Source organism: Falco biarmicus, chromosome 6 (assembly GCF_023638135.1).
Source record: "Falco biarmicus isolate bFalBia1 chromosome 6, bFalBia1.pri, whole genome shotgun sequence".
Classification (NCBI taxonomy): Eukaryota; Metazoa; Chordata; class Aves; order Falconiformes; family Falconidae; genus Falco; species Falco biarmicus.
This window is the reverse complement of record NC_079293.1, coordinates 54,002,507-54,024,269: the sequence shown is the minus strand read 5'-3', so window position 1 is coordinate 54,024,269 and position 21,763 is coordinate 54,002,507. Positions and strand designations below refer to the sequence as shown.

Below are 21,763 nucleotides of genomic sequence, written 5' to 3'. Positions count from 1 at the left end.
GAAATGCCCATACAGGGCATTCTGCCAAAGACAGACTGGCCCTTTCAGGCTACAATTTGTCTGGAGGTTTGAAGCATACTGTTTTCCTGTTGAGAAACCAAAATACTTGAGGATCTGCATCAGCTGCAATACTGTTTAGCTGCTCTTATTTCAACCAGTTATTTAGTTCAGACAGATCCCACCAATGCAGCAGATCTGCTCTTCATATCTGCTAATGGTAGCTGCTTCCTCTGGCATGGCCCTGACCTCTGCTTAGCTGGAGAGGAGTGGATAGGCTTATTCCCCAAGAAGAAAGTGCAGTTGTAGAAATCTGACACTTATTACAATCTGTTTATCCCTCACCCCAAGCTGAGGCAGTGATAACGATCAATTCTTTGCTTTTAGCACCTCTCTGGGATTGGTTTTACTATTTGTACCTTGGCCAAAAAGCAGCAGCTGTTGTAGGTACAGCATGGATGTGGCTTTCTCTTGGGGAGCCTGGAAGTAGGTTTGGGCTCCCACTCATAATGACTGCTGCTACCTTGTGCGTCGTGTGCATGCAGTGCTGCAGAAATTTAACCCGCCTGTCCTCAAAGTCACTGCAAAGTCATCCACACGTCTATGTGTTCTGCCTTCACCAGCCTAAGCAGTAGCACTTTACAGGGCAAATCAGCTTATCCATGAAAAGAGAGACCAAATACCGGCCCCCACTGCCTGCCCCCCCCACCCCCCCCCACCCCCCCCAGCTCCATCTGCTGTGCAATCTTAGCATTATTTCAAAAGGATGCTGTGATAGTAACCACGTTGCACACACTCAATAGCTTTCACTGTCTGCTTTGGCTACCCTTGGCTGCTGTTTGTGGAACAGATGGGTAAAGAGCTGGGGCTCTCCATGTCAAGTGTGGGTCAGAGATGGGGCTAAGGGCTCAGCCTGAATCTCTCTGTTAGATTCAACAACTGCAGGATTTGTTCATGCAGTGGCTGCAGGTAATGACTCACCTTTGCTGACCTGCAGTGTGTTGTATGTTGACAGCAGTTAAGAAAAATTTTACAGTTGAATGGTCTTTTGTTACGGTTCAATCTAGAGAAAAGAACACCCACTGCAAATGCAGAAGAAAATATTGCATTGGTTCAAAAACTTAAATGTTTCATTAAATATCACAGAAACTTGATTCCTTGCCCAAGTAGGAAGAGTGGAGGATTCAGGTGTACAAACAATCCCTTGACCAGGATGGTGACATTCATCTCTAAACAAAGTCACAGGCTGTAAAGGCAGAAAACAGAATAATAATGGAAGAGTTCAGCTGCTGCCATTAAAGCTGAATAAATTGCATAATGGAGTACAGTGCTGGGGCTAAATTTTAGATACCATAGATGATGGCTTCTTTTAGCACTTTGCCTGATATTTAATGAGAGGGAAAAAAAGAAAATCTTGCTTCAGTGCTAGCATGAGTAGTTCAAGATACAACTGTCACAAAGATACTTCTATTTGTTATTTCAAATTCAGTATTCTTGTAGAAATGAAAGAGCCGAGAGCCTATCACATTTTGCTTCAAAAGGAGAACAATACTAGAATAAACCTGCTTTCTATAAAGTAATTAAAAGGAAAATTAGAACAAATGCTTCAGCAGTGTTATGGAGAATGCTTACATTACCTGATTAGAGGCTTAAAATACACATACAACCGGATAAAATAAAAAATGAATAGCTCAGCACAGATAAACAACTGAATGAAGAAAGCTGTTAGAAAGAGAAATGTACCTTCCATAAAGGTGTACACTGTGTCCAAACAAAGAAAATACAATATAATTGCTGAAAAGTTACTTGCAGTCCCATCATCAGGCAGCCAAGTATTTTGCGAGTCTGCTAGCTGAGAGGGTGAGAGACCAGAGACGGAAGAGGTGACACATGCCAGCACTGAAGAAAACGTTCCATGGGGGTGCAGGAAGGGGACACCTTGGCAGGCTTCTGTACTACGCTGCTGGCTGGAGCTAGGATAATCTCAGTTGGAATAAGGAAAGGAAGGTATTTATAGTGTCTTGAGGAAGAGCTGTCAAGTTTTTGCTGAGGAAAGCCATGTCTATTTGAAAGAGTTAAGGAACATGGGGATCAAAATGAATGAGCCACTGTGCTTTTCAGTTTCCAAGAGCTCTGGTGAAATGTCATGGGATACAAGAGAAGATATCCATGTAGATCAGTAACTGTTTATAAAAAGAAACAAAGGACAAGGCCAGTTTTAACAGTGGAAGGAGATTACTAGATCTGCTCAATATATTTCCATATCTCTCAGGAAAGGGAGGTGAATGCACGAGCAAAACTAATTGATGGTACAAATTATTCAGAGTAATAAGAATGAAGAAGGATCATAAACACAACAGGATCTCAAAATATTGAGTACTTTGAAAAAAATGAACCATAAAATTTCTTACCACACATGCAAAGCAACATGTAGGGAGAAAACAAGCCACCAGTACCCACCTCAGCATGCCAGCACTGCTCAGGGCAGGAGTGCTAGAGCCTCCGTGGGCAGTTTGGGGACAGCATCAGCTCCTGCGAGGCAGAGGTCATGGGTGCAAACAGGCTTGGCAATTATTAGGAAGGGAACACTGTAATGTGCCAGTGAGAATGCTGTGCCTCTGTATTTGCCAACTTGCATGCAAATTTGGTCAACTCAGAACTACATGAGTCATGGAGAAAGGTGTGCAATGGGCGCTGCAAAGAGCAATTAAACAAACAGGGATTCTTCAGCTTAGACAACATAGAGCAGAGGGAAACAGTTGAAGTGGAGACAAACAGAGGAGAGGTTTTCAGTACATTTTTAGACACAAACTAAGAGAATCCAAGTGAAGTTATTAGCAACAACAGTTAGGCAAAGTGGGAAGATGTGCTTTTTCAGACAATGCATTTCAACTATGGAACTCACTTTCACAAGATACTTCAAATGTGAAAAACATTAGTGGGTTAAAATGATTAAAGGTTGGATGTTAAAACATTATTTCTCTGTATGTGTGGAAAAAGATCCATCAAGAACTATTGTTCACAATAGTAAAAATAAATCCCTGACATTTTTCGTGAAGTTTTCTAAACTACAGATAGGCAGAAGAACACACTGTGCCTGCTGCATGGGCCTTTTCTTATGTATTTCCCCCCAGCATCTGCTCCTGGCTGTTGTTGGAGGCAGGGTAACAGATTGATTGAGTGATCCTTTTGTTTGAGCCAACATGGCCAACTTAATGAGCTTGATATTTGGGCCATATGCAAAGAAATGTCTCAGACCCTCCTGTGATTTCTTCCTTACTTCCTTACTTTACAGCTATGCAGTAAATAAAAAATAATTTAAAAAAAACCCAAACAAACAGATTTACATCAGAGAAGCAGAAAAATCTGACAATATCTGAGAAATACTGGGAGCCTGAGGGTACTCAACATTCAAGTGAGGTACATGAATGACAATTGTCCTTGTTTTGACCTTATTCCTGCCAGGCAGCAGAAGCAAATTGGAAGCTGCTCAGCAGCTCTTATTAATGAAATATTAGATTCCCTTGGTATTCATTTGCTGCTTAGCATTTTTTTCTTTCCTGTACCTGTATTGTGTGAGATCAAGTTCTTTATGGTGAGATTTAGAAAGCAGCTGTTACAATACTTGAAAGAATTCAAGTTTCTGAGGTATGAACTCTGGAAAGAGATTAAGTGGACTTACAGCTTAGTAGGGAAGTAGGCAGAAGTATGTAAGACTTTGAAAGGAAGGACTGGGTTATTAGCAACACAAGGTCCAAGGGAAGATAAGGAAGGGATTATCCCACCAGTAATGCAGGCAGACCATCTAAGAACATGTAAAAAATGATCAACACTGGGGACGGATTCAAGTAAGCCACTGAGAAGCTGCCATGAGAGGAGGGAAGTCAAAGGACATGGCTAATACCTGGCTTTGCCAAGATCAGAATTTTTTCCAGACTTATGAAACCCCACAGATTTTTGATTTACCTGGTTTCTGGCTCTGCTGAGTATTAACACAAATAGCCAGATAGCAAACTACTTCTCACAAAAGGCCAGCTTCAGCGCTGGTTTGCCTTGTTTTCAAAGGTAACGCTGCAGGGGAGGGCACAAGCCTTCGTGGTGTGCATGGTGTGTACCTGTGAGGGCACACAGCTCTGGGGCAGAGCTGGGATTTGAGGTAGGGGGACCCACTGCTGTAACCTGCACTGTCCCAGCACCCACGCAATGCAACTCCTGCGAAGGCTTTTGCAGCAGCCCCAATGAAGGAGATTTGAGGGGCTGGAAAAAGTGAGGGATGCTTAAACTGGAAAGGAGAGAGGGTGAGAGGGGGTTTATCCTTTTCCAAAGCAGGTAAAAGAGGTATGATGCATGAAATGTGGCCTGAAACTCTGCCCATGGTTTTGTGCAAGAAGCCAAAGCAGATGATCATGACTGGCATTAAAAATCGGTGACTCTGCTTAATGACAGCTATTTGTCTCTCTGGCTCTGCCCCATAACATGAGACTGAAGTGGCTGCTCAAAATTAATAACTAGCAAATATGGAGCTGATGAGCAGCTATATTGCTCTGGAGAGCGTGTATGCTGCCAGCCTGCTAAGGGTCAAGTCTGACTTTGTGTGGACACATTAAAAGGAGTGAAATTGCTCTGTTGCTGAGAGGGGAGTCATGAGAAGCCTCAGCTAATCTCATGCCTCTGGCTGCATCCTGATCTCTGGGGGGCAAAGCAATACGTACCTCATTCTATGGCTTCCGAGGTGCTTCTCTCTGAGCAGCTTTATGACTACTGGTTGCAAGATACCTGATACCATTGATGATCCAAAAGGAGCAAATCTTAAATTCTTTTTCTTTTCTTCTGGTGCTCTACATTTCTGTTTCTAATGGTTAATCCCTTAGGCTGACTCCTTGAAGTAACATATGTTGGGACCAGTGGGATTTAATCCTTTTATCTCTTAAACTGTATCAGACTATATAAAAATTTTTGTCCAGTGTTTGTACTGTTTGCATCACTATCTAACAGACAGGCTGAACACTCACGTGCTTTTTTAAGGAACCTTGCAGTGGAACACGGAAATCACCCTTCACTCATGCCTGCTCCAATTTACATTAGAGCAGCAGAAGGGTTTGGGGGGAAAAGACCGTGAGACCTGTGCATTATGTCCTTCCCCTGTTTTCTGGGCCACTTGAGAAGGAAGGCAGTGAGATGTACTTCACCTATGATTTTCCCCAGCCATCCTTCCTCCCCTAACCTTCTCACCATTGTGAGCCTGCATTTTAACTCTTTTTTTTTTTTTTTTTTTTTTTTAACTATTGGAATTTTCATCTCCATGAACTTGAAAAAAATTTAATGTCTGGTATGCGTTTTCCTGTTTCATGCAAGCTATTCAATATATTCTTAAAGCTATTTTCAGTAATCTTCAATTACCATCCATTTTCAACTTGAAAGAATAGTCACAAACCAGAAGAGCTTTCTTATAGACAGTGATTCCCCTCTGAAGGATTACTGGGCAAGAAGTGATAGATGTATAAAGATCTAGGAATGGTAGAATTGTCTTAGTTAATGTGATTTGTGGCCCATCTTACCCAATAACACTGCTCAGCAGCAAATATATTAGTAGGATATGTCATAGCTTTACTGTAGGCAGGTATGTAATAGTCTGTACCTCTTTTCAGGTCCCTTAATAGAAGCTGATTTGAGCTGATGTATGAGATGACAATTCTGTTTGCAACTGGATTTCACAGCCACTGTCTCTCTCGTCCTTTGTTATGTAGACACTCAAACTGTCCCATCAAGGTAGAACAACAAGCAGAGTATGCAGAAAGGAAAAAAAGAGAGAAAAAGAAAAAGGAAAACAAGCTTTCAAGGGAGAAGGTGCTTACTATAATAAACCACATACTGCCATCCAAAAAAAGGCCTTTTAATCAAAACCTGAAATGTGTATTCCTGTTTGAAGGTGTTTATTTGTTCAGAATATTGAATCTGGGATAATCCTCTGAGGCATTTGCAGAGGAATGACTGCAGAAGCCAGAGGCTCTAATTCATGGAGAAGTTGTGCCTGTATTAGTTCAGATTATCACATATTTCATTTCTAAAAAGTATGGAGAGGAGAAATTATCCAGCTGGGTGGGGCAAATAAACCTGTTTTTCTAGTAACTCTAGTAAATTTCCAAGGGCTAATGTTCGTCCTTGAGGGGGTGCACAACAGAGGAGTGCAGGACACTGCAGTTGGGGGCAATTTAAGTCTTTGTTCTTTCAAAATAGAGACTTGTGCCTATGCTTTACAAAACTGCCAGTGGAAGGGATAAGCATCCTTTTACAATAGTGACTTATTTAGTGAGAGGCCTGCAGTGATCTGTTTCGTTAAGTCCCTCACTGGTCACTGCTGCTCATGTTTTGCTTTGGTTGCTGCTGGAGGGAGGCAGCCAGGAGGAAGGTGTGAAGGCTCTGGGTCTGTTTGCCACAAAACATCTTTTAGTTCTCCTTTCATAAGAGTTTTCTGTGCTTAGGGTTGCTTTTCAAAGGCCATAGAAGCTTGTTGCCTTCCTGTGCCCCCTTTCCTTTGAGAAAACCTACCTGGCTTTCCTCCCAGAGCTCAATGTGACATAGAAACTCAGATGCCATGGGGAGAAACAGTCTCCTGACTTCATACACTGACTTACCATCCAGCCACACTCTCTGCAGTTTGGCTGTAGTTTACACCTTTCTCAGCAGCGGCGATAAGTGATGTGATTGCACATTTTTACCTTTTTGGCATAATTATTTTCTCATACTTTATAATGCATGTTTTAGTGTGATGATCTTTATGAGTGAAATAAAATACTGTCTTTGCACTTAAAGCTCTACTGACAGTCTAGTTTTTGTACGAAGCTGGGCAAAGATCAGTTTGCCTGTAAAAAATTCCTCCCAGCCCTCTCTGCCAAAGGAAACGGGATTTTGTAGTACTTGACATAAGCCCCATAAACTTTTTCACAGATTTCAGTATCACAATGATCTTCTCTCCTAGAACATGGTCAAGGAAATGAATGTAAAATCTTTCATTGTCTTTAATATGATTATCAAAGGCCATTGTTATTTACTGAATGCTTAAATAGAACACTCGACCTACAAAGTAAGAAGGGCAAATTTGGCTAATGATAGGCAGCCTTGATTATTGTATGAAAGCTGGCTGGAGATGGTATGCTAGACTCACTTGACAATGCACCACTTTACAGAAGATAATGTCCCTGTGGAACAATAGAACATTGTTAGGCCCAATTACTAGTTAGAATCACAGCAAAACTCGTTCTCTAGATTTTTTTATAAAGTGGGTCTGGAGGTAAAATGTTCCATTTTGGCCAGTGGCTACTAACTAAGCTGAGTAGAACTTCAAAAAAATGCCTAATTTTAAACACAGGAGATCATTTCTCTTAAGCAGTGCCTTTGTGTCAGTAGATCCATTAACATAAAACTATCAGTATACATATATTTATATAATGCAGGATATTGACTCAAATAGCTGTTTAAATGGAGCACAGTATGGCAAGACACAGACACCTTTTCTGGGCAGTCCTTGGAGGGCCAAATTTTGTGCTCAGCAACAGCAGATTGAACCACCATCATAGCAGAGACACAGAAATATCAGCTGGGGCATGGTGTTGTCACTCCCTCTTTTCACAGTACCTCTTTTAGAAAGCAAAGCCCTTGGCCTGATCTGCCAAGACTTCCCCTCATTCGCATACTTAAAACTACGAACAGGAACACAGATGTCAGTGAAAATGATGTCCCAGATTGTGCACCTCAGTATAGTTTAAGTTCAGCCTCGGGGCTGAACAAGGCTATTCTGCTCTTTGCAAAACAGAGTCCTAAAATAATTAAGGAGAAGCTCCCACTGACGTTGCCATGTGTCATTACTGCAAAAGCATTTTTTTTCTTATTATGACCTTTTTAACACCTATAAAAGCCTCCCAAACTTGTAGGTTCTATCAAGTTAGACAAGATTAACATATTTGGCTGGTATTTTAGAGAACACCTCCTGCAATTTTAAATACTGTAATTCAGTGTCCAGCTATCCAAAAATACCTTAAATTGGTTTGCACTTCACTACTACCAATCAGCCTGTGAAAAGGCAAACCAATACCTTTGTTAGCTGACATGTTAACAAGGGGCTTCAGATAAACCTTGTCTGGGACAAGGAAATAGGGAGAAGCAGGCAATTCACAATCCTTGCTTTATTTTTCAATTTGACATGCCTTGTCTTTCTACTGCAGCGTGGTGGTACAGACACAGTGTGAAATAAAGGCCACATGAGGTACCATTTGAATAGCACAGGAATAATGAACTAAGATACTAGGAGTGTCATATTCAAACCACATGGATGCATGCATTAAAAGATGATTCAGTACAAATGAACAGTGCTAGGAATCTTGTCATAAAATAAAGGATCCAAGATCATTTTTTAATTAACTGAAACAGGACTTTCTGTACTGATCCTCAGTGAAACATGCACATTTCCAAGGTTTATTATCCTGGTTCAGATCCAACAAAGCATTTAAGCACTTGCTAGTTTTTGAGCACTTGATTTAATCCCCACCACTACCTCCTTTTCCAGAGTAAACCACAAAACAATGTAAAACTGATGCTGCTCATTTCTGTGAAATTTAAGGCCAGGCCACAGCTGCTCTGCAAAATGTAGAAATTAAAAAATAAAACATTGCAAACAAATGCTGTGCAAGGCAATGCTGAGCATGAATGCCTGCTAACATCAAATTCAAGTGCACTATAAATTAATACAATAACCATGTTATGTAAAAGCCTGAAATATTGCTCCAACATCAAAGTAATTGAAGTGAACTCTAGACAGCCCTATCTTTTACCAGTGTTTTCCAAGCTAGCACAAGGCCATAGAGCTGACAGTATTTCAAAACACAGGAACAAACAGGTAAATCCATGGAGGGTCAGAAATTCCAAACTAATAGTTTTCTTTCCCACAAGGTTTACCGATTTCTGGTAGAGCATTTGGTGGCCAAGTTTAAGTCCAAGAGCATTTTGGGGCAGAGCAAAAGCAGTCCTATGCAATCTGGATCATAAGGGTGACAAGAGACATGACCTCTGTGATTTGAGTCCCTGGGCTGTTCAGTGTCGTATGTGAAAGCAGCTGTTTTGCAGTTTGTTACAGATGCATTTAGTGACTGAGGTGAAAGACACATAAATGGTTCTGCATTTAACTGTGCTAATGAATCATGCTTTAACTCAGGTAGCAAGTTCATCTAAGAATCACAGGAGCAAAGTCAAGAAGACTAAATTTGTCTCCATTGTAATTCTCTGGGCTTTAGGGGAGTGTTACAGCTTTTAATTTTGGCTTGCTTAATCCAATAAAATACATAAAGAAAGACCACCACAGACCAGATAAGATTACCTAAGGACAGTGATGGATAGAAAGAGGGACTTACTTCCTTCCTTACCTCCATGGATTTCAATTTCCATGTGAACCCTGGAGCTTTCTTCCACCCCCCTTGATCCTTCTTGCCTGATCCTTCTTCCATCTTCCCCAGTGTCCCCAACATGGGTTTAAACCTGCATTTAAATGACTTCAAGAACTCACAATAAGATGTAAACAAAGTGAGGGAGTTTTTGCATGGGGATAGAATAGAATAGAAACTAGAAACAGACATCTCTTCCTCCCAAAGTAGTCTTTCATCAGTAAAAATATGCTCCTAAGATTTGTCCTCACTAGAAGTTTGCCTTCATTGACTTTCCTGTGTGGGTTTTGCTCCTCAGAGGGCTGATGGCCCACACAGCTCTTGCAGCAGAGAGATGGTGCACTGCAGCAGGGCTTTCTCGACAGCCTAGTCACTGCTCCTTCTTGGGAGGACCCAGGCTGGGGTGCACGAATCTGCAATTCCAGGTTCCTTATATGGAACAAATTTAATCAGTGTGAAACTAAGTAACCCAAGGGGGTTTGGTGGCCTGCCGCCCTTCCCTGTGCTAGGATCATATGGGTGCTTAAACCTGGGGCTCAAGCATCCAGGTTAAAGCTGAATGGAAAGCAGAGACAAAAAAGTCTTTACCAACAGGTAACTCAGAAGGGAAGTAGTTTCATTTATGGGAAGACATAACCTGGCTGTAAGACCAGGTTTCCCGATGAAGAAAGTAACTGTAGTGACCACAAGGTTATTAACCTGTGTGGAGACAGGTGGGGATTTCTCCGTCCCTCTCTTGTGCCTGCCCCAACAGCTTTGAATCTGCCTGCTAACATCAGTCAGGCAGTTGTACGTGCCTCTGCACCCACACACTGAGAGCAGGGAGACGTGAGGGGTCCCCAGATGCAGATGGCAATGGAGGGCATAATATCCCAGTCTGAGAAGGCTTCCTATGGGGGCTTAATTCCACTATTTAACAGGTTTTAATCAATATCAACTGGAAGTCTTACAAGAACCCACTCAGGGGAGCTGTGCTTCGATGGGACTGTAACAGCTATGTGGAAAAGTGGGGTTTGCCATGAGTTCTAAATAACTCCTGCAAGACCCCGTTATGCACTTATTTATCAATCACAAATATATTAAAAATATTTTTTAGATTTTATGTCTGTGTGGGTGGGTATGTGTGGTATTTTTGTGCCAAGCCCTGAAACTCAGAAGACATTTCTCCAGCTGCAGATGCTGATCTGCTTTGGGTGTGTTGTGGCCACAGCTGTGGGTGTACCACGTGGGCTCTGAGCACTTGGGGCTGGGGAATCCCTGTGGCTCCAAGAAGTCCCCTGGAAGAGGAGCATGTGATAGCTTTCAAGAGAAGAGCTCTGAGAGTTTGGTCCTTGGTTTTGGAGAGCCACACGATGCTGGCAGCTTCTCTAGGACATGAAGAACATCTTCAGTCCCAGATAGGCAGAGACATAAATACCTTTGGACTTTATGCATCTAAATGGTTTTGAGGATGATTCATGTCATGAAACATTCCCTTGGTGCCACTTGTAGGTGCGTTTGTTGATATACATCCCTGAAATCAGCAGACCTGATATGATTTGCACCAGCAGATTATCCAAAGCTCACTGGCCAACTGCCTAAACACTTTTGCAGTTATACAGAAACGTGTTTAAAGGAGGAGAAAGAGATCTTTTGTACAAGGCACCAGTACCATACATGCAGTCCAAATGCACACATTCAACAACTCTCTCTCAATAAAAGTGCTCCCCACTCCACAGCAAAATATCCCTGTGATGTGCATGGATTCCCTTGAACAGCACTACCACGATATAAGGAGGTACTACCCAAGCCTTGCTTTGCTCACTTGCTTTTTGTTTCCTAGAACAAATTCAGACTGGGAAAACATATGCTGTGTTGGGTGCAGACTGAGTTTGCATTACTTGTTTCTCAGACTAGGACTTGTTGGAGCACCTCTGATTTTGTTGGACAAAAGAGGATTGGCTGCAGACCACGCTGCATCCCTGTATTACTGTGTATGGTGCTACTGTCTCCTTCGGCTACTTATTGGTGAGATCACTCAGTGAGAGAGACCCCCCTCACTTACGGGATATATAGGAAAATATGGAGGGAAGTTGTCCCTATTTAGTCTTTGATCCTAAATGGTGCAAAAGGAGATGGTCAGGGCAGAGAAGCAGATCTTTGGTAACGGGTGCCGCCTGACACCTGAATCTGAATTTTGTTCGTCAGGTCCGCCAATAAAGCAGCAGGGCTCTGGGCACCCACTCCGTTTCAGAAGGGCTAGAGCTGCCCTGCAGTTGCCCTATCAAGAGAACTCTCTTGCACATGCTCCATCCAACACCAAGAGCCCCACATTCACAGCCTTATTTTGAAAAATGTCTGACACTCCACAAGTCTGGCTTTCCTGGTCCCTGCATCTCAACATACCGTAATACACAACAGTGATGAGTGAAGGAGGTGACACCTCTTCATAAGAAAGGACCACTATTTTTTGCCCCTCAGGTTGTTTGAACAGAGCATCTGGCAAATGAGATGCTCTGCAACTATTTTGGTTAACTCTGTGTCATTTAGTAGGTAGGTGGTCATGCGTGGTCACGGCCCTGACTACAATGTCTCTGTGTGTCCTTCATATTAAATCGATTTCCAGGGACACATTGAGCTTTTACCTTGGATGACAAATTGGTGATCTACCTCCACACTGCACTCATCTCATTAGCCTGCACTCACTGCTCCCTGTGCAAGGCATAGCAGCATTTCTGCAAGGCTCCTATTTTTCCTGTCCCCCCTTCGACATACAGCAGGTTTGACTGTCTCTCTGTACAAACATGCACTGAAAACAATGAAGAGCCCCTCTTGCACTCCTCATCCTTCACCTGGCAGCCAGAGAGAGGTCTCTTTTGGGCTCTTGGGCTCACCAGGGCTCATTTCCCTGGTGACAATGGTTGATCCTCATCTGACCTTTCTGATATACAGACAAAGGTAAGTCAAGACAAAGGTGACTGTTGGGTAAGTCCCCTTAGCTAATAACTGCCTTGAAATGCCTCTGCAAACACACCTGGAGAGACAGCATGTGCTGTTCTGCAATGTAATGCAACACTGATTTGTTGCACCTACAAAACGTCCTCATAATTGTGTGAAATTGAGTGTGAACAAGCAGTTGAATCACAGTTCATCAAACATAATTAATCCAAAACAGAGCAGCAGAAATACTCTTTTTATCTTGCATAAGGGTTGATGATATAAATATAAAGCACCTCAGAATCAGAAAAATTACTAAGCAGATGCTTGCTAGTCTGTGAATTCTTTTATAATGCAAAAATGGCTTTTATCTCTCGCTGTCTATTTTTGAGTACTCATCACTGTGCTGCCTGGGTGCTTTGATAAATTGCAATAAATATATTTAGCATATGTTTAGTTCATTAAAAAATCCATCTACTTCATGTAATTTGGAGACAAAAGAGAATTCATGGGAAAATACAATATTTATAAACGTCTGCTATGCAAATGTGGACTTTAGCTAGAACTTTAACCAGAACCCTAAAAAAGGCAGGGGGAAAAAAAAGGACAAAGTAATTAAAAAAAGATGATAGAGCTGAGGTTGCATGATCTGCCCAATGAAAAGTGTGCTATTTTCCTAATGGTGCTACACAGACTCTCCTTTATCCCCACAGAACATAATGCAGCAGGGACTCAAAATAAAGTGGGTGAATTTGCTCCAGAAATGGCTTTGTGGAGTGGAGGGAAAAGAGCAAGATCCCTTGTTCTTTGTCCAAAAGAGGCTCATTTGATGTGTAAGTTACAAACAGACACATCGCCAGCACAGCCTTCACCTCAGCCAGCAGGACAGGAAGACAACACGCCAAGTGTGAGATGTTCACATTGAAAATATAGTGGTGTGGGGATTACAGTGCTTGTTGCTAGGTGCCTGGGCATTGCCTGGCCACAACAGCCAGCGAGTGCAGCCTCGATGCCTCCCTCCTGTTGCAGAGTATCAATGGCTAACAGTCTGGTCCAGACCACAGACCAGATTTAGAGATGAGTATCTTTTTTTTAAGAGTAGGGATAATAAACATGTTAAAACTGTTTACTTTATATAAGCAGAGGGGCTTGTCTTTTTCTTTACACTAAGAAAGGCATACTGAGGATAAGAAAGGTAGACTTTTAAAATATATTCAAGGATTTGAACTCCAAGCAGCAGATACTGAAGGCTGAACATGTGACACAACTCATAACCGTGCCTCCCAACCCAGATTATTTAATTACAATAGGTCCTTTGCAGATTCCAGCAATCTCTTGAATCTCTGACCTTTGCATTTTCTATACATTGTCCATTTTAACTGAATAGTGTACTTTTAAAGGCACAAAAATGTCTTGAAAGTACTTATCTGCAATTTTAAATACCTGTATCTCTCCTAGACCTGACCATCACTTGCTACCCAAACGCATCTGTCAGTTTAAATTGCCTGACTGTGGCTTTATCATACATGATTTCAGCATGCTGGAGCTGAGACATGTCTGTTCTGTCGCATATGCTGTTTGAGGGTATTTGTGCTCTTAGTCAAGAATGAGGTCAGAAAACAAGCATGGGCCTCAAAGACTTCTCAGACTAGTCAGTTTCTGTAGCCCTCAAGGAAGTAGACGTCGTTATCATTAACTTCACATTAGGCCAGCTCAAATGACCAGGACCCATTTACAGTGAGGTCAACGGGAAAGCAGCTTTCAACAGGAGGCCAAGCCTGAACGCATGCCCCTGCCTTGAGGGTCATTAGATGTGTGTTTGAAACACTCCAGTAAATGCTGAAGTAACATTTTCTCTTCAGGGCTGCACCCCTTGTTTTGAACCTGTGTCATCAAAAGCAGAATCCAGCCCCAAGATGGTCTGCAAGGGAGGGAATAATGCTGCAATAACACAGTGAAGTTCGCTGCCCTGGCGATGAATGCTTATCTTACGCTGCTCTTCCAGTGAGTAATGTTTAAAATAAATAAAAACTGCAGGGGAGTTGCTGTTAGTGCAATTCTTGGGTTGTATTCTTCTGGCAAGCTTTTAATCATAATAGTGCAGCAGGAGTACAGTGTGCTTGCAAGGCAAGTTTGAGCCAGGGCACAAAAGCACACCAAGTCTGTTAATAAATAATGGACTCTGTGCATGTGGGTTTTGCAGTGTGGCTTAAAAAACCAACCCCTTCAAAATACAATAATATGCAAGTGCTATTGAAGCAAAGCAAAACAAAACAGAGAGGTTTAATTGCTAGTCTCTGGGAATGGCAGACGTTCTCCTCTGGAGACAGTGGGAACCATGCAAGTGTGGTGGCAGCTGCAGCAGTACCTTGGTTGTACAGTGATGTGCCCTAGTGTTTTTCCACTTGTGCTGTTCAACAGGTAGAGGCAATGACACTATAGTTTACTCATGAGTTATACCTTTAATATCTTTCCTATTGTCCTGGTTTCAGCTGGGACAGAGTTAATTTTCTTCTTAGTAGCTGCTGCAGTGCTGTGTTTTGGATTTGGTGTGAGAATAAGGTTGATCACACACTGATGTTTTTGGTCGTTGCTGGGTAATGTTTGTACTACGTCAAGGACTTTCCAGTTTCTCAGACCCTGCCAGCAAGAGGGCTGGAGGGGCACAAGTAATTGGGAGTTAACGCAGCCAGGACAGCTGACCCAAAATAGCTAAAGGGTTATTCCATACCATAGAACATCATGCTCAGTATATAAACTGGGGGAAGAAGGAAGGGGGGGATGTTTGGAGTGATGGTGTTTGTCTTCCCAAGTAAGCGTTGTGTGATGGAGCCCTGCTTTCCTGGAGATGGCTGAACCCAGGCCTGCTGATGGGAAGTGGTGAATTAATTCCTTGTTTTGTTTGGCTTGCATGCACAGCTTTTGCTTTACCTGTTAAACTGTCTTTATCTCAACCTACAAGCTGTCTCACTTTTACCCTTCCGATTCTCTCCCTGACCCCACCAGGAGGGAGTGAGCAAGTGTCTGGGTGGGGCTTAGTTGCCAGGTGGGGTTAAACCATGATGCCTGTATCTGAAGACTATTATATAGTCAGGGGTCCAGGCCCTCAGCAGGACTCACGCATTCTGGCATTTCATGGATTTGATGGTGTCATACCATACAGAGGTCTAGAGCTCATCATTATCTTGGGTTTATGAGTTAGCAGCAGCAAATGCCTACATTGTAACCTTCCCAATGTAAGGACACAATAGACTAGGAAGAGAAAAGATAACCAGGGCTCCCATAATTTTGCTTTACAAAGCTCACAGCAGTTCTTAACTTCACTGAAGAGGAGCAGTTAATTTCATTGAACTGAAAGGAGATCAGGCCCTTGATCTTAATGAGCAAGACATATTCCTAAAAAGTACACCCCAGGTCACAACCGGGACAGCCTGTGACAATACCAGTGCATATTAGCAGAAAACACTGCTTTGCTCAGCTTGGAAACTGCCTGTTGCCAAGCTGGGCATGTCATCCCAACACTTAATCCACTTGTAAGTAAATCATTACAAAGAGTTAGAAAAATGAAACACTTACTTGGTCCAAGACCTATGGAAAATGCAGCAACATAAACAAGGAGGCTGGCCAGTGAGAGCCATTTCAGGACAGCAGGAACCTCCCCACTTTTCAGGTGAGACCCTGTTGTGCTTTTGCCTCCTGCCAGGGCAGTCCTGTTCAGTTCTCCTGTCCTAGCAACATCTGGGCTTCTCTGCGCATCAAATGACAATCTTTCTGGTGAAGCCATGCTAGCAAAGAGGTCCTTGAGACTCCCGTTGGTGACACCGCTGAGGTTTTCTGGTCTCTGGAGAAAGAAATCCTCTGGAGATTGGCTTCTACAGACATTAGTAAAATTCACATGTATGTTATGGTTCACTAAGCCCATAGTGACCAACGACAGTGCCATAACAGAAGAGCCAATACATAGAAAAGTTTTACTTCCAACTTGATCCACAAAAACCGTGGCTGGGACTGTGCTGACCACTTTAACCACTCCAACTCCAGTAGAAGCCAAACTGGCAGCTTCATTGCTCTGGAACCCAACCGACTTCAAAACAGTCGATGCATAAAACAAAATGTTGGGTTGCCCAGTTGTTTGCACAAAAAAGACTAGAGTGAGTCCTACCAACATTCGGGCCCTCATGTTGTTTTTTGAACGAAACAGGTCCAAGAAACTATATTGATGTTCATCTTTCAGGGAAGACTTGATCACAGTAAGTTCTTTAGTAGCATCTGATGTTTCCCGTAGCCTCTCCAGTACTTTGCTTGCAGCTTCATCGTTATTTTTCATGACAAGAAACCGAGGGCTTGGAGGAAGGAAATACATGGCAATAGCCTGCAAAGCACCTAATGGAATCACAAGGCCAAACATGTACTTCCAGCCATGAGATACACTGGCAAACGCATAATTTGAAATATAGGCAAAGAGAATGCCTATCACAATCATGAGTTCATTCAATGACACGAGGAGACCTCTTCTGTGCTGCGGGGCGATCTCAGCAATATACACGCATGTTGCAATTGATGATAATGAGATGGAAATACCTATGGCAATCCGTCCCACAATAAGTATCCCGTATGATTCATAGGGCAGTAAAATCAGACTTCCCAACACAAGTAAAGAAGATGCAATAATAATAGCAAGTCTCCTTCCAAATTGGTCTATCAGGAATCCACCCGTAAGGGATGCAAATAAGGCCCCAAAAAGCAGGGAACTTACAACAATTTCCTGCTCTTTGCAAGAGAGTGCTAATATGCTGCTCATCTGAAGGAGAGCTCCAGAGATAAGGCCCAACTCGTAACCCATCAGAAGTCCACTTACGGCAGCAACAGCAGAAGATAGAAAAGTAAATGTTCCACAACCTGAAATAAGAGAAAAAACCACAAAAACTAGAAAGTGTGACTTCTGCAACATTCTGATAACTAATAATAACTTTATTTGATATGCCAGTCAAAAAAATCTTTTTGTAACTTTTAGGCAAAGGAGTTAGGTGTGTACAAACCCAGTGGTGACATAAAAAGCTATTTTTGAAAAGAACAAAAAAATACATTTTTTAATTCATATAAATGCCTTTGAGTTCCTTGTCTTACTGATCAGAAGTCAATAAGGTTTTGATCAGGCTTTAAATAATTAAACCTTCTACTTCAGAATGTCATTGCAAAAGGCAACACTGACAATAACAACCTTTTGGTAAGAAAGCAGTTTTTGCCTTGAGATGTTCTCAGTTTTATTCCTGTATTGAACTGAGGAAGTCATGTCCACCCAGCTAGTGTACCATGGGCCAGGAAGGCAGTAATTTCCTAGCCAAACTGCTTCAACCCTGACTTGAATAAGTAACAAGTTTTCCCTCTCCATTTCCTAATTCCGGTGCTTCACCTGATGGAAAATTACCCACTGAGCATGAGGCTGATCCAGATAGCTGGGATATTCTAGGAACACCAATCTTTGAGGTAAAAATTAATGAACTTTCTGGGCTTTGCCCATGACTAATCTCAGATACTTCAGAGTATCAGGATCAAATATTTTGCATAGTTTATGATGGCAACAATGTCAGGAATAAAAAACAGATGGTGAAAACATAAACCAAATGGAGATTATATGCCTCTGAACGTCCACTTTAAAACAAACTCGTTTTATCCAACTGTGATTCATTGTTTATTGTTGCAAGATAGATTTGACTGTTCATATTCTACTAACTGTGAAGCCTTTTGCACCCTAAACTTTGAGGAATATATCAGTTTGTTATTGTTGGTCTTGTTCTTTCTCTCGGCATGATTTTCCTCTCATCATGATGTTGGCTGCCACACAAATAGGAAAAGAGTAAATTGACTTCTGATTTTCCGGTTAGTTGGAGAGATTAGGATGTGTCTGAGGAGAGGTAGCTTTTGCAGCATAAAAGAGTCTGTATTTCAGTTAATTCTCTTGGAAAAAGTACTTTCCAGCTTGGCTGGAAAGTTGTATATGGTCTGATTGAAAATGATACATAGACTTTGTTTATTTTTCACTTATTTTTCTAAGGCATTAAGGTTCTTTGATCACGCTGACTGCCTGGAGTTCCTTGCCAATAACTTTTGAGCACACTGGTAAGGATCAATCTGGTTTGACAGAGGATATTACATTTATGAAGCAAATTGTGAAAAGAGAGGAGGAGGGAAGCCCTAGCAGAATGTCTGCACTACTAAAATAAACAATGCCAGTGCCCAAGCCTGGACCCTGGCACATGGCCATGTATTCCAATAAATTGCTGGTATGGTCCCTGGCATGGTTGTGCCCCAAGCCACCTCTTGCTCTCCTAACAATTCCTGGAGGCAGTTTGGCTCAAGGCGTGAGCCCACCATCCCACCCTGCAACCTACTCCGCAGGAGTCTGGGTTATTCTGGAAGGCAGCAGAGTTTAACTGTGTGAGTATAAGCTCTGATTCCAGGGTCAGGGGAGATGTGTAAGCCCATTAAGTCTATTAAGATAAGTATTGCCTATTAGCTCTCCTACCTGGCTCTGGGTTTGCTCCCTTTGAGCCAAGCAGAAGCCAAGCAGCAGCCAAGCAGCAGCAGCCCCAAGTTGCTGAGTGCACCCAGCACGCCTCAGCCCACTCTGCCTCTGGGCTTGGGTGGCTGGCAAGCCAGAGGTAGACAAGAGATGGGCAAAACCCATGGTTTTGGTATGATGAGCTGTAAGGTCATGGAAGAAATGGGAGTACTGCAAGAAGTCTTTCAGAAGGTGGGGGTGGATGGTAGATTTGTTGTGATGAAGGTGGGGACAGCTTGGAGAAAATGTCAGAAGCAAATTTGCAAAATGTTCCAGTGATGAAACAATATTTTTTAAATATTTTTCTTGTCATCCATGTCTGTATTATGTCTAAAGCTTTTTCTTCCTTTATGTCTGCAGGATCCGAGATCATTGCACTTATTTTAAACAGAGGTTAGTGCATGGATTAGGGCAAGGTCCTGCTGTACTTCCTTCACATGCTAAATAGCACTTCAGTGGAAGTACTACCGTCTCCAGTTAAGCTGCTTTGTGCTACATATGCTCCATCCTCCAACACATGCATGCAGTATACACTCTATCATTGCAAAACCTAATTTCTCCCTCCCCTTTATACTTCTGACTTGCCTGCTTGGTGTATATTACTAGATCTGGGAGATATACCCCTCCAACGAATCCTGGCTGGAAATCAGGGCTGGTAACAACACGGTGTTGTGCTGAATGAATGATCTTTGGTATCGGAACCACACTGATAATTTGATCACGGTGCTCTGCCCAAACTTCTGCTCAGTGCTGATATCTGTGCTTTCTTGGATACCTCTGTATTTTATGTCATTAAGCCATGCAGATTGAATCTAAGATTTTTCTTTACATATTATGAAGGCAAAACAGACCATTGTGGTCATCCAGTCTGACACTCATAAACAGCACAACATAACCCTTCAGACATGTTTAAATGATAATTTATTTGAACTAGGCTATTGAAAATATTCAGCTTTTATTTTAAAATTGCTAGTGATTGAAAGCCAATGACTTTAAGTCACAAGCTGTCCCAATGGTTCATTGCTTTCACTGTAAATTATCATAAATTATTTGCAGACTTAATTTCTGCAACTTCAGCTTCCAGCCACCAGATCCCATTCTCCATTTGCCTGCACTTAGCTGTGTTCACTAAGTACAAAATTGTATCTGTCACTGAGTCATCCCACAGACCTCTCCTTGATAAGCTACACAGCCTGTGAGTGAGGCTTTACAAGTTTACCAGTCCCTTAAGTATTCAGAGCCTGTTCTCTGAACTCTATCCAGATTATCAACTTCTTCAATAAATCCTGAGCCAGACCCAGTGTTCCTGCAGTGGCTGTACAGTGCCAGATAGGAATTTGACATAATTGTCCTGCTCTTGGTGGATATTCCCCCCTCTACTCATCTAAGGATTGCCACAGCCATGTACAGGAGCTCATCTTCTGCTGGTTATCCTCCAGGACAACCAGCTTCTTTTCTGACTGGGTTCTTGCCAAGGCATTGCCTTTCCTTTAAATATGGCCTGCCTTCTTGCGTCCTAGCTAGGGATGCAAATCACTTTACGTTGTCTGTATTAAAACGCACAGGATGGGTTCAACTTACCTAACTGTGAGAGGTCTACAGCATCTCTAGATTTCTTCTGTAACCACTTGTGAAAAATAGACACTTCTAGATAACTGAAATAGGTCAGATGCCTATTTCTTTCCATCGCCTATAAAAGGAATCTGTGCGGCTTGCTCAGATGCAGATGTCTAAAGTTAGCAGAGAGGCACCCCAGACAGCACGTTAATTTGCAGTCAGCAGGCCAAGCCATCTGAATTGAATTCAGCCAGTGATATATCTCATTTATTAATCACCTGTCACCTTTATCACCTTAAAATAATCCATTATTATCTTCCTCCAGGCAGTTGAGAGAAAATGTTAAATAACAAAGGGACAAAACCTGAGTTTAAGGCTCTCCAGCAGAAACACAACAGTGTAGGCAGTGTCTCTTATTGATACTTTGAGGTCTGTGTCCTGCTCCTGCATGGCTTTTAACTCTTTAAATGTGTGACTGTCAGTTTTGTATGGTTCCAGTTTCTGGTTCAAAATGGCAGTGCCAACTCAAATATCTTGATGGAGTCCACCGTCAGCACTGTTCTTTACAATCCAGACTCTGCTCTCCTCAGCCTGTGCTCCTCAGATCAGAGCCACCGAGGTGATTATTTATTTTTAATCTGAGAGGCGTACAAGCTGGGTGTGGTGGAGCTTGGACACCTGGGAAGTTGCGAGGGAAGTACTCGAGCCTATATATGTCTTTCTTCTCCTAGTACAGCAGCTTGACCGATGTCTTAATGTTTCTTTTTTTTTTTTTTTTTTACTGGGTCAACTGGTGTCCTTGTTCATGTGTCCAGTGACAAACACCCACAGTCATGTAGAAATAGCAGAGGGCTGTAATTAAAGCAGACCCCTGAATGCAAGGCAGGTTCTGATGTGATGCAGAGGGAGACACGTTGCCTTTCTGCATTAGCAGGAGCAAACTCAGCAGTTAACTTGGTGTCTCTAGTTCCGCACAGGCCCTATTCTGCTGAGAAACATCCTTACATTACTATGAGCTTTTGTTTAACTGCTGTAACTAAGACTTGCCTGCTGAGAACTGCCTGCTGAGTTAAACCCTGAAATCTCTGCTTGGTTCTCCTTTGTGGTCTTCCTCCACACAAAATGCCTTCTGACTTCAGCATATGTTTTGCTTTAACATTTCCAGATAAAGCCTGTTGCAGTAGTTGTACTCACGATCCTTTTAAGTGTCACTTTTAATGTTGTTGCTGGCAGTTCTTAGGCATTCCTTTTCAAAAAAAAAAAAAAAAAAAAAAAAAGCTTCTTTAAAATATATATT

General features: G+C 42.3%; 1 protein-coding gene across 2 annotated transcripts in view; it reads right to left on the bottom strand.

Annotated features, from left to right (window-relative positions):
- Window positions 1–21,763, bottom strand: part of SLC2A12 (solute carrier family 2 member 12) — a 33,513-nt gene that overhangs the window by 8,237 nt on the left and 3,513 nt on the right. For both annotated transcript variants that reach the window (XM_056342414.1, XM_056342413.1), the window contains exon 2: window positions 15,924–17,246. In XM_056342414.1, coding sequence (XP_056198389.1) covers window positions 15,924–17,246 — 1,323 coding nt within the window. The remainder of the gene's footprint in view (window positions 1–15,923; window positions 17,247–21,763) is intronic.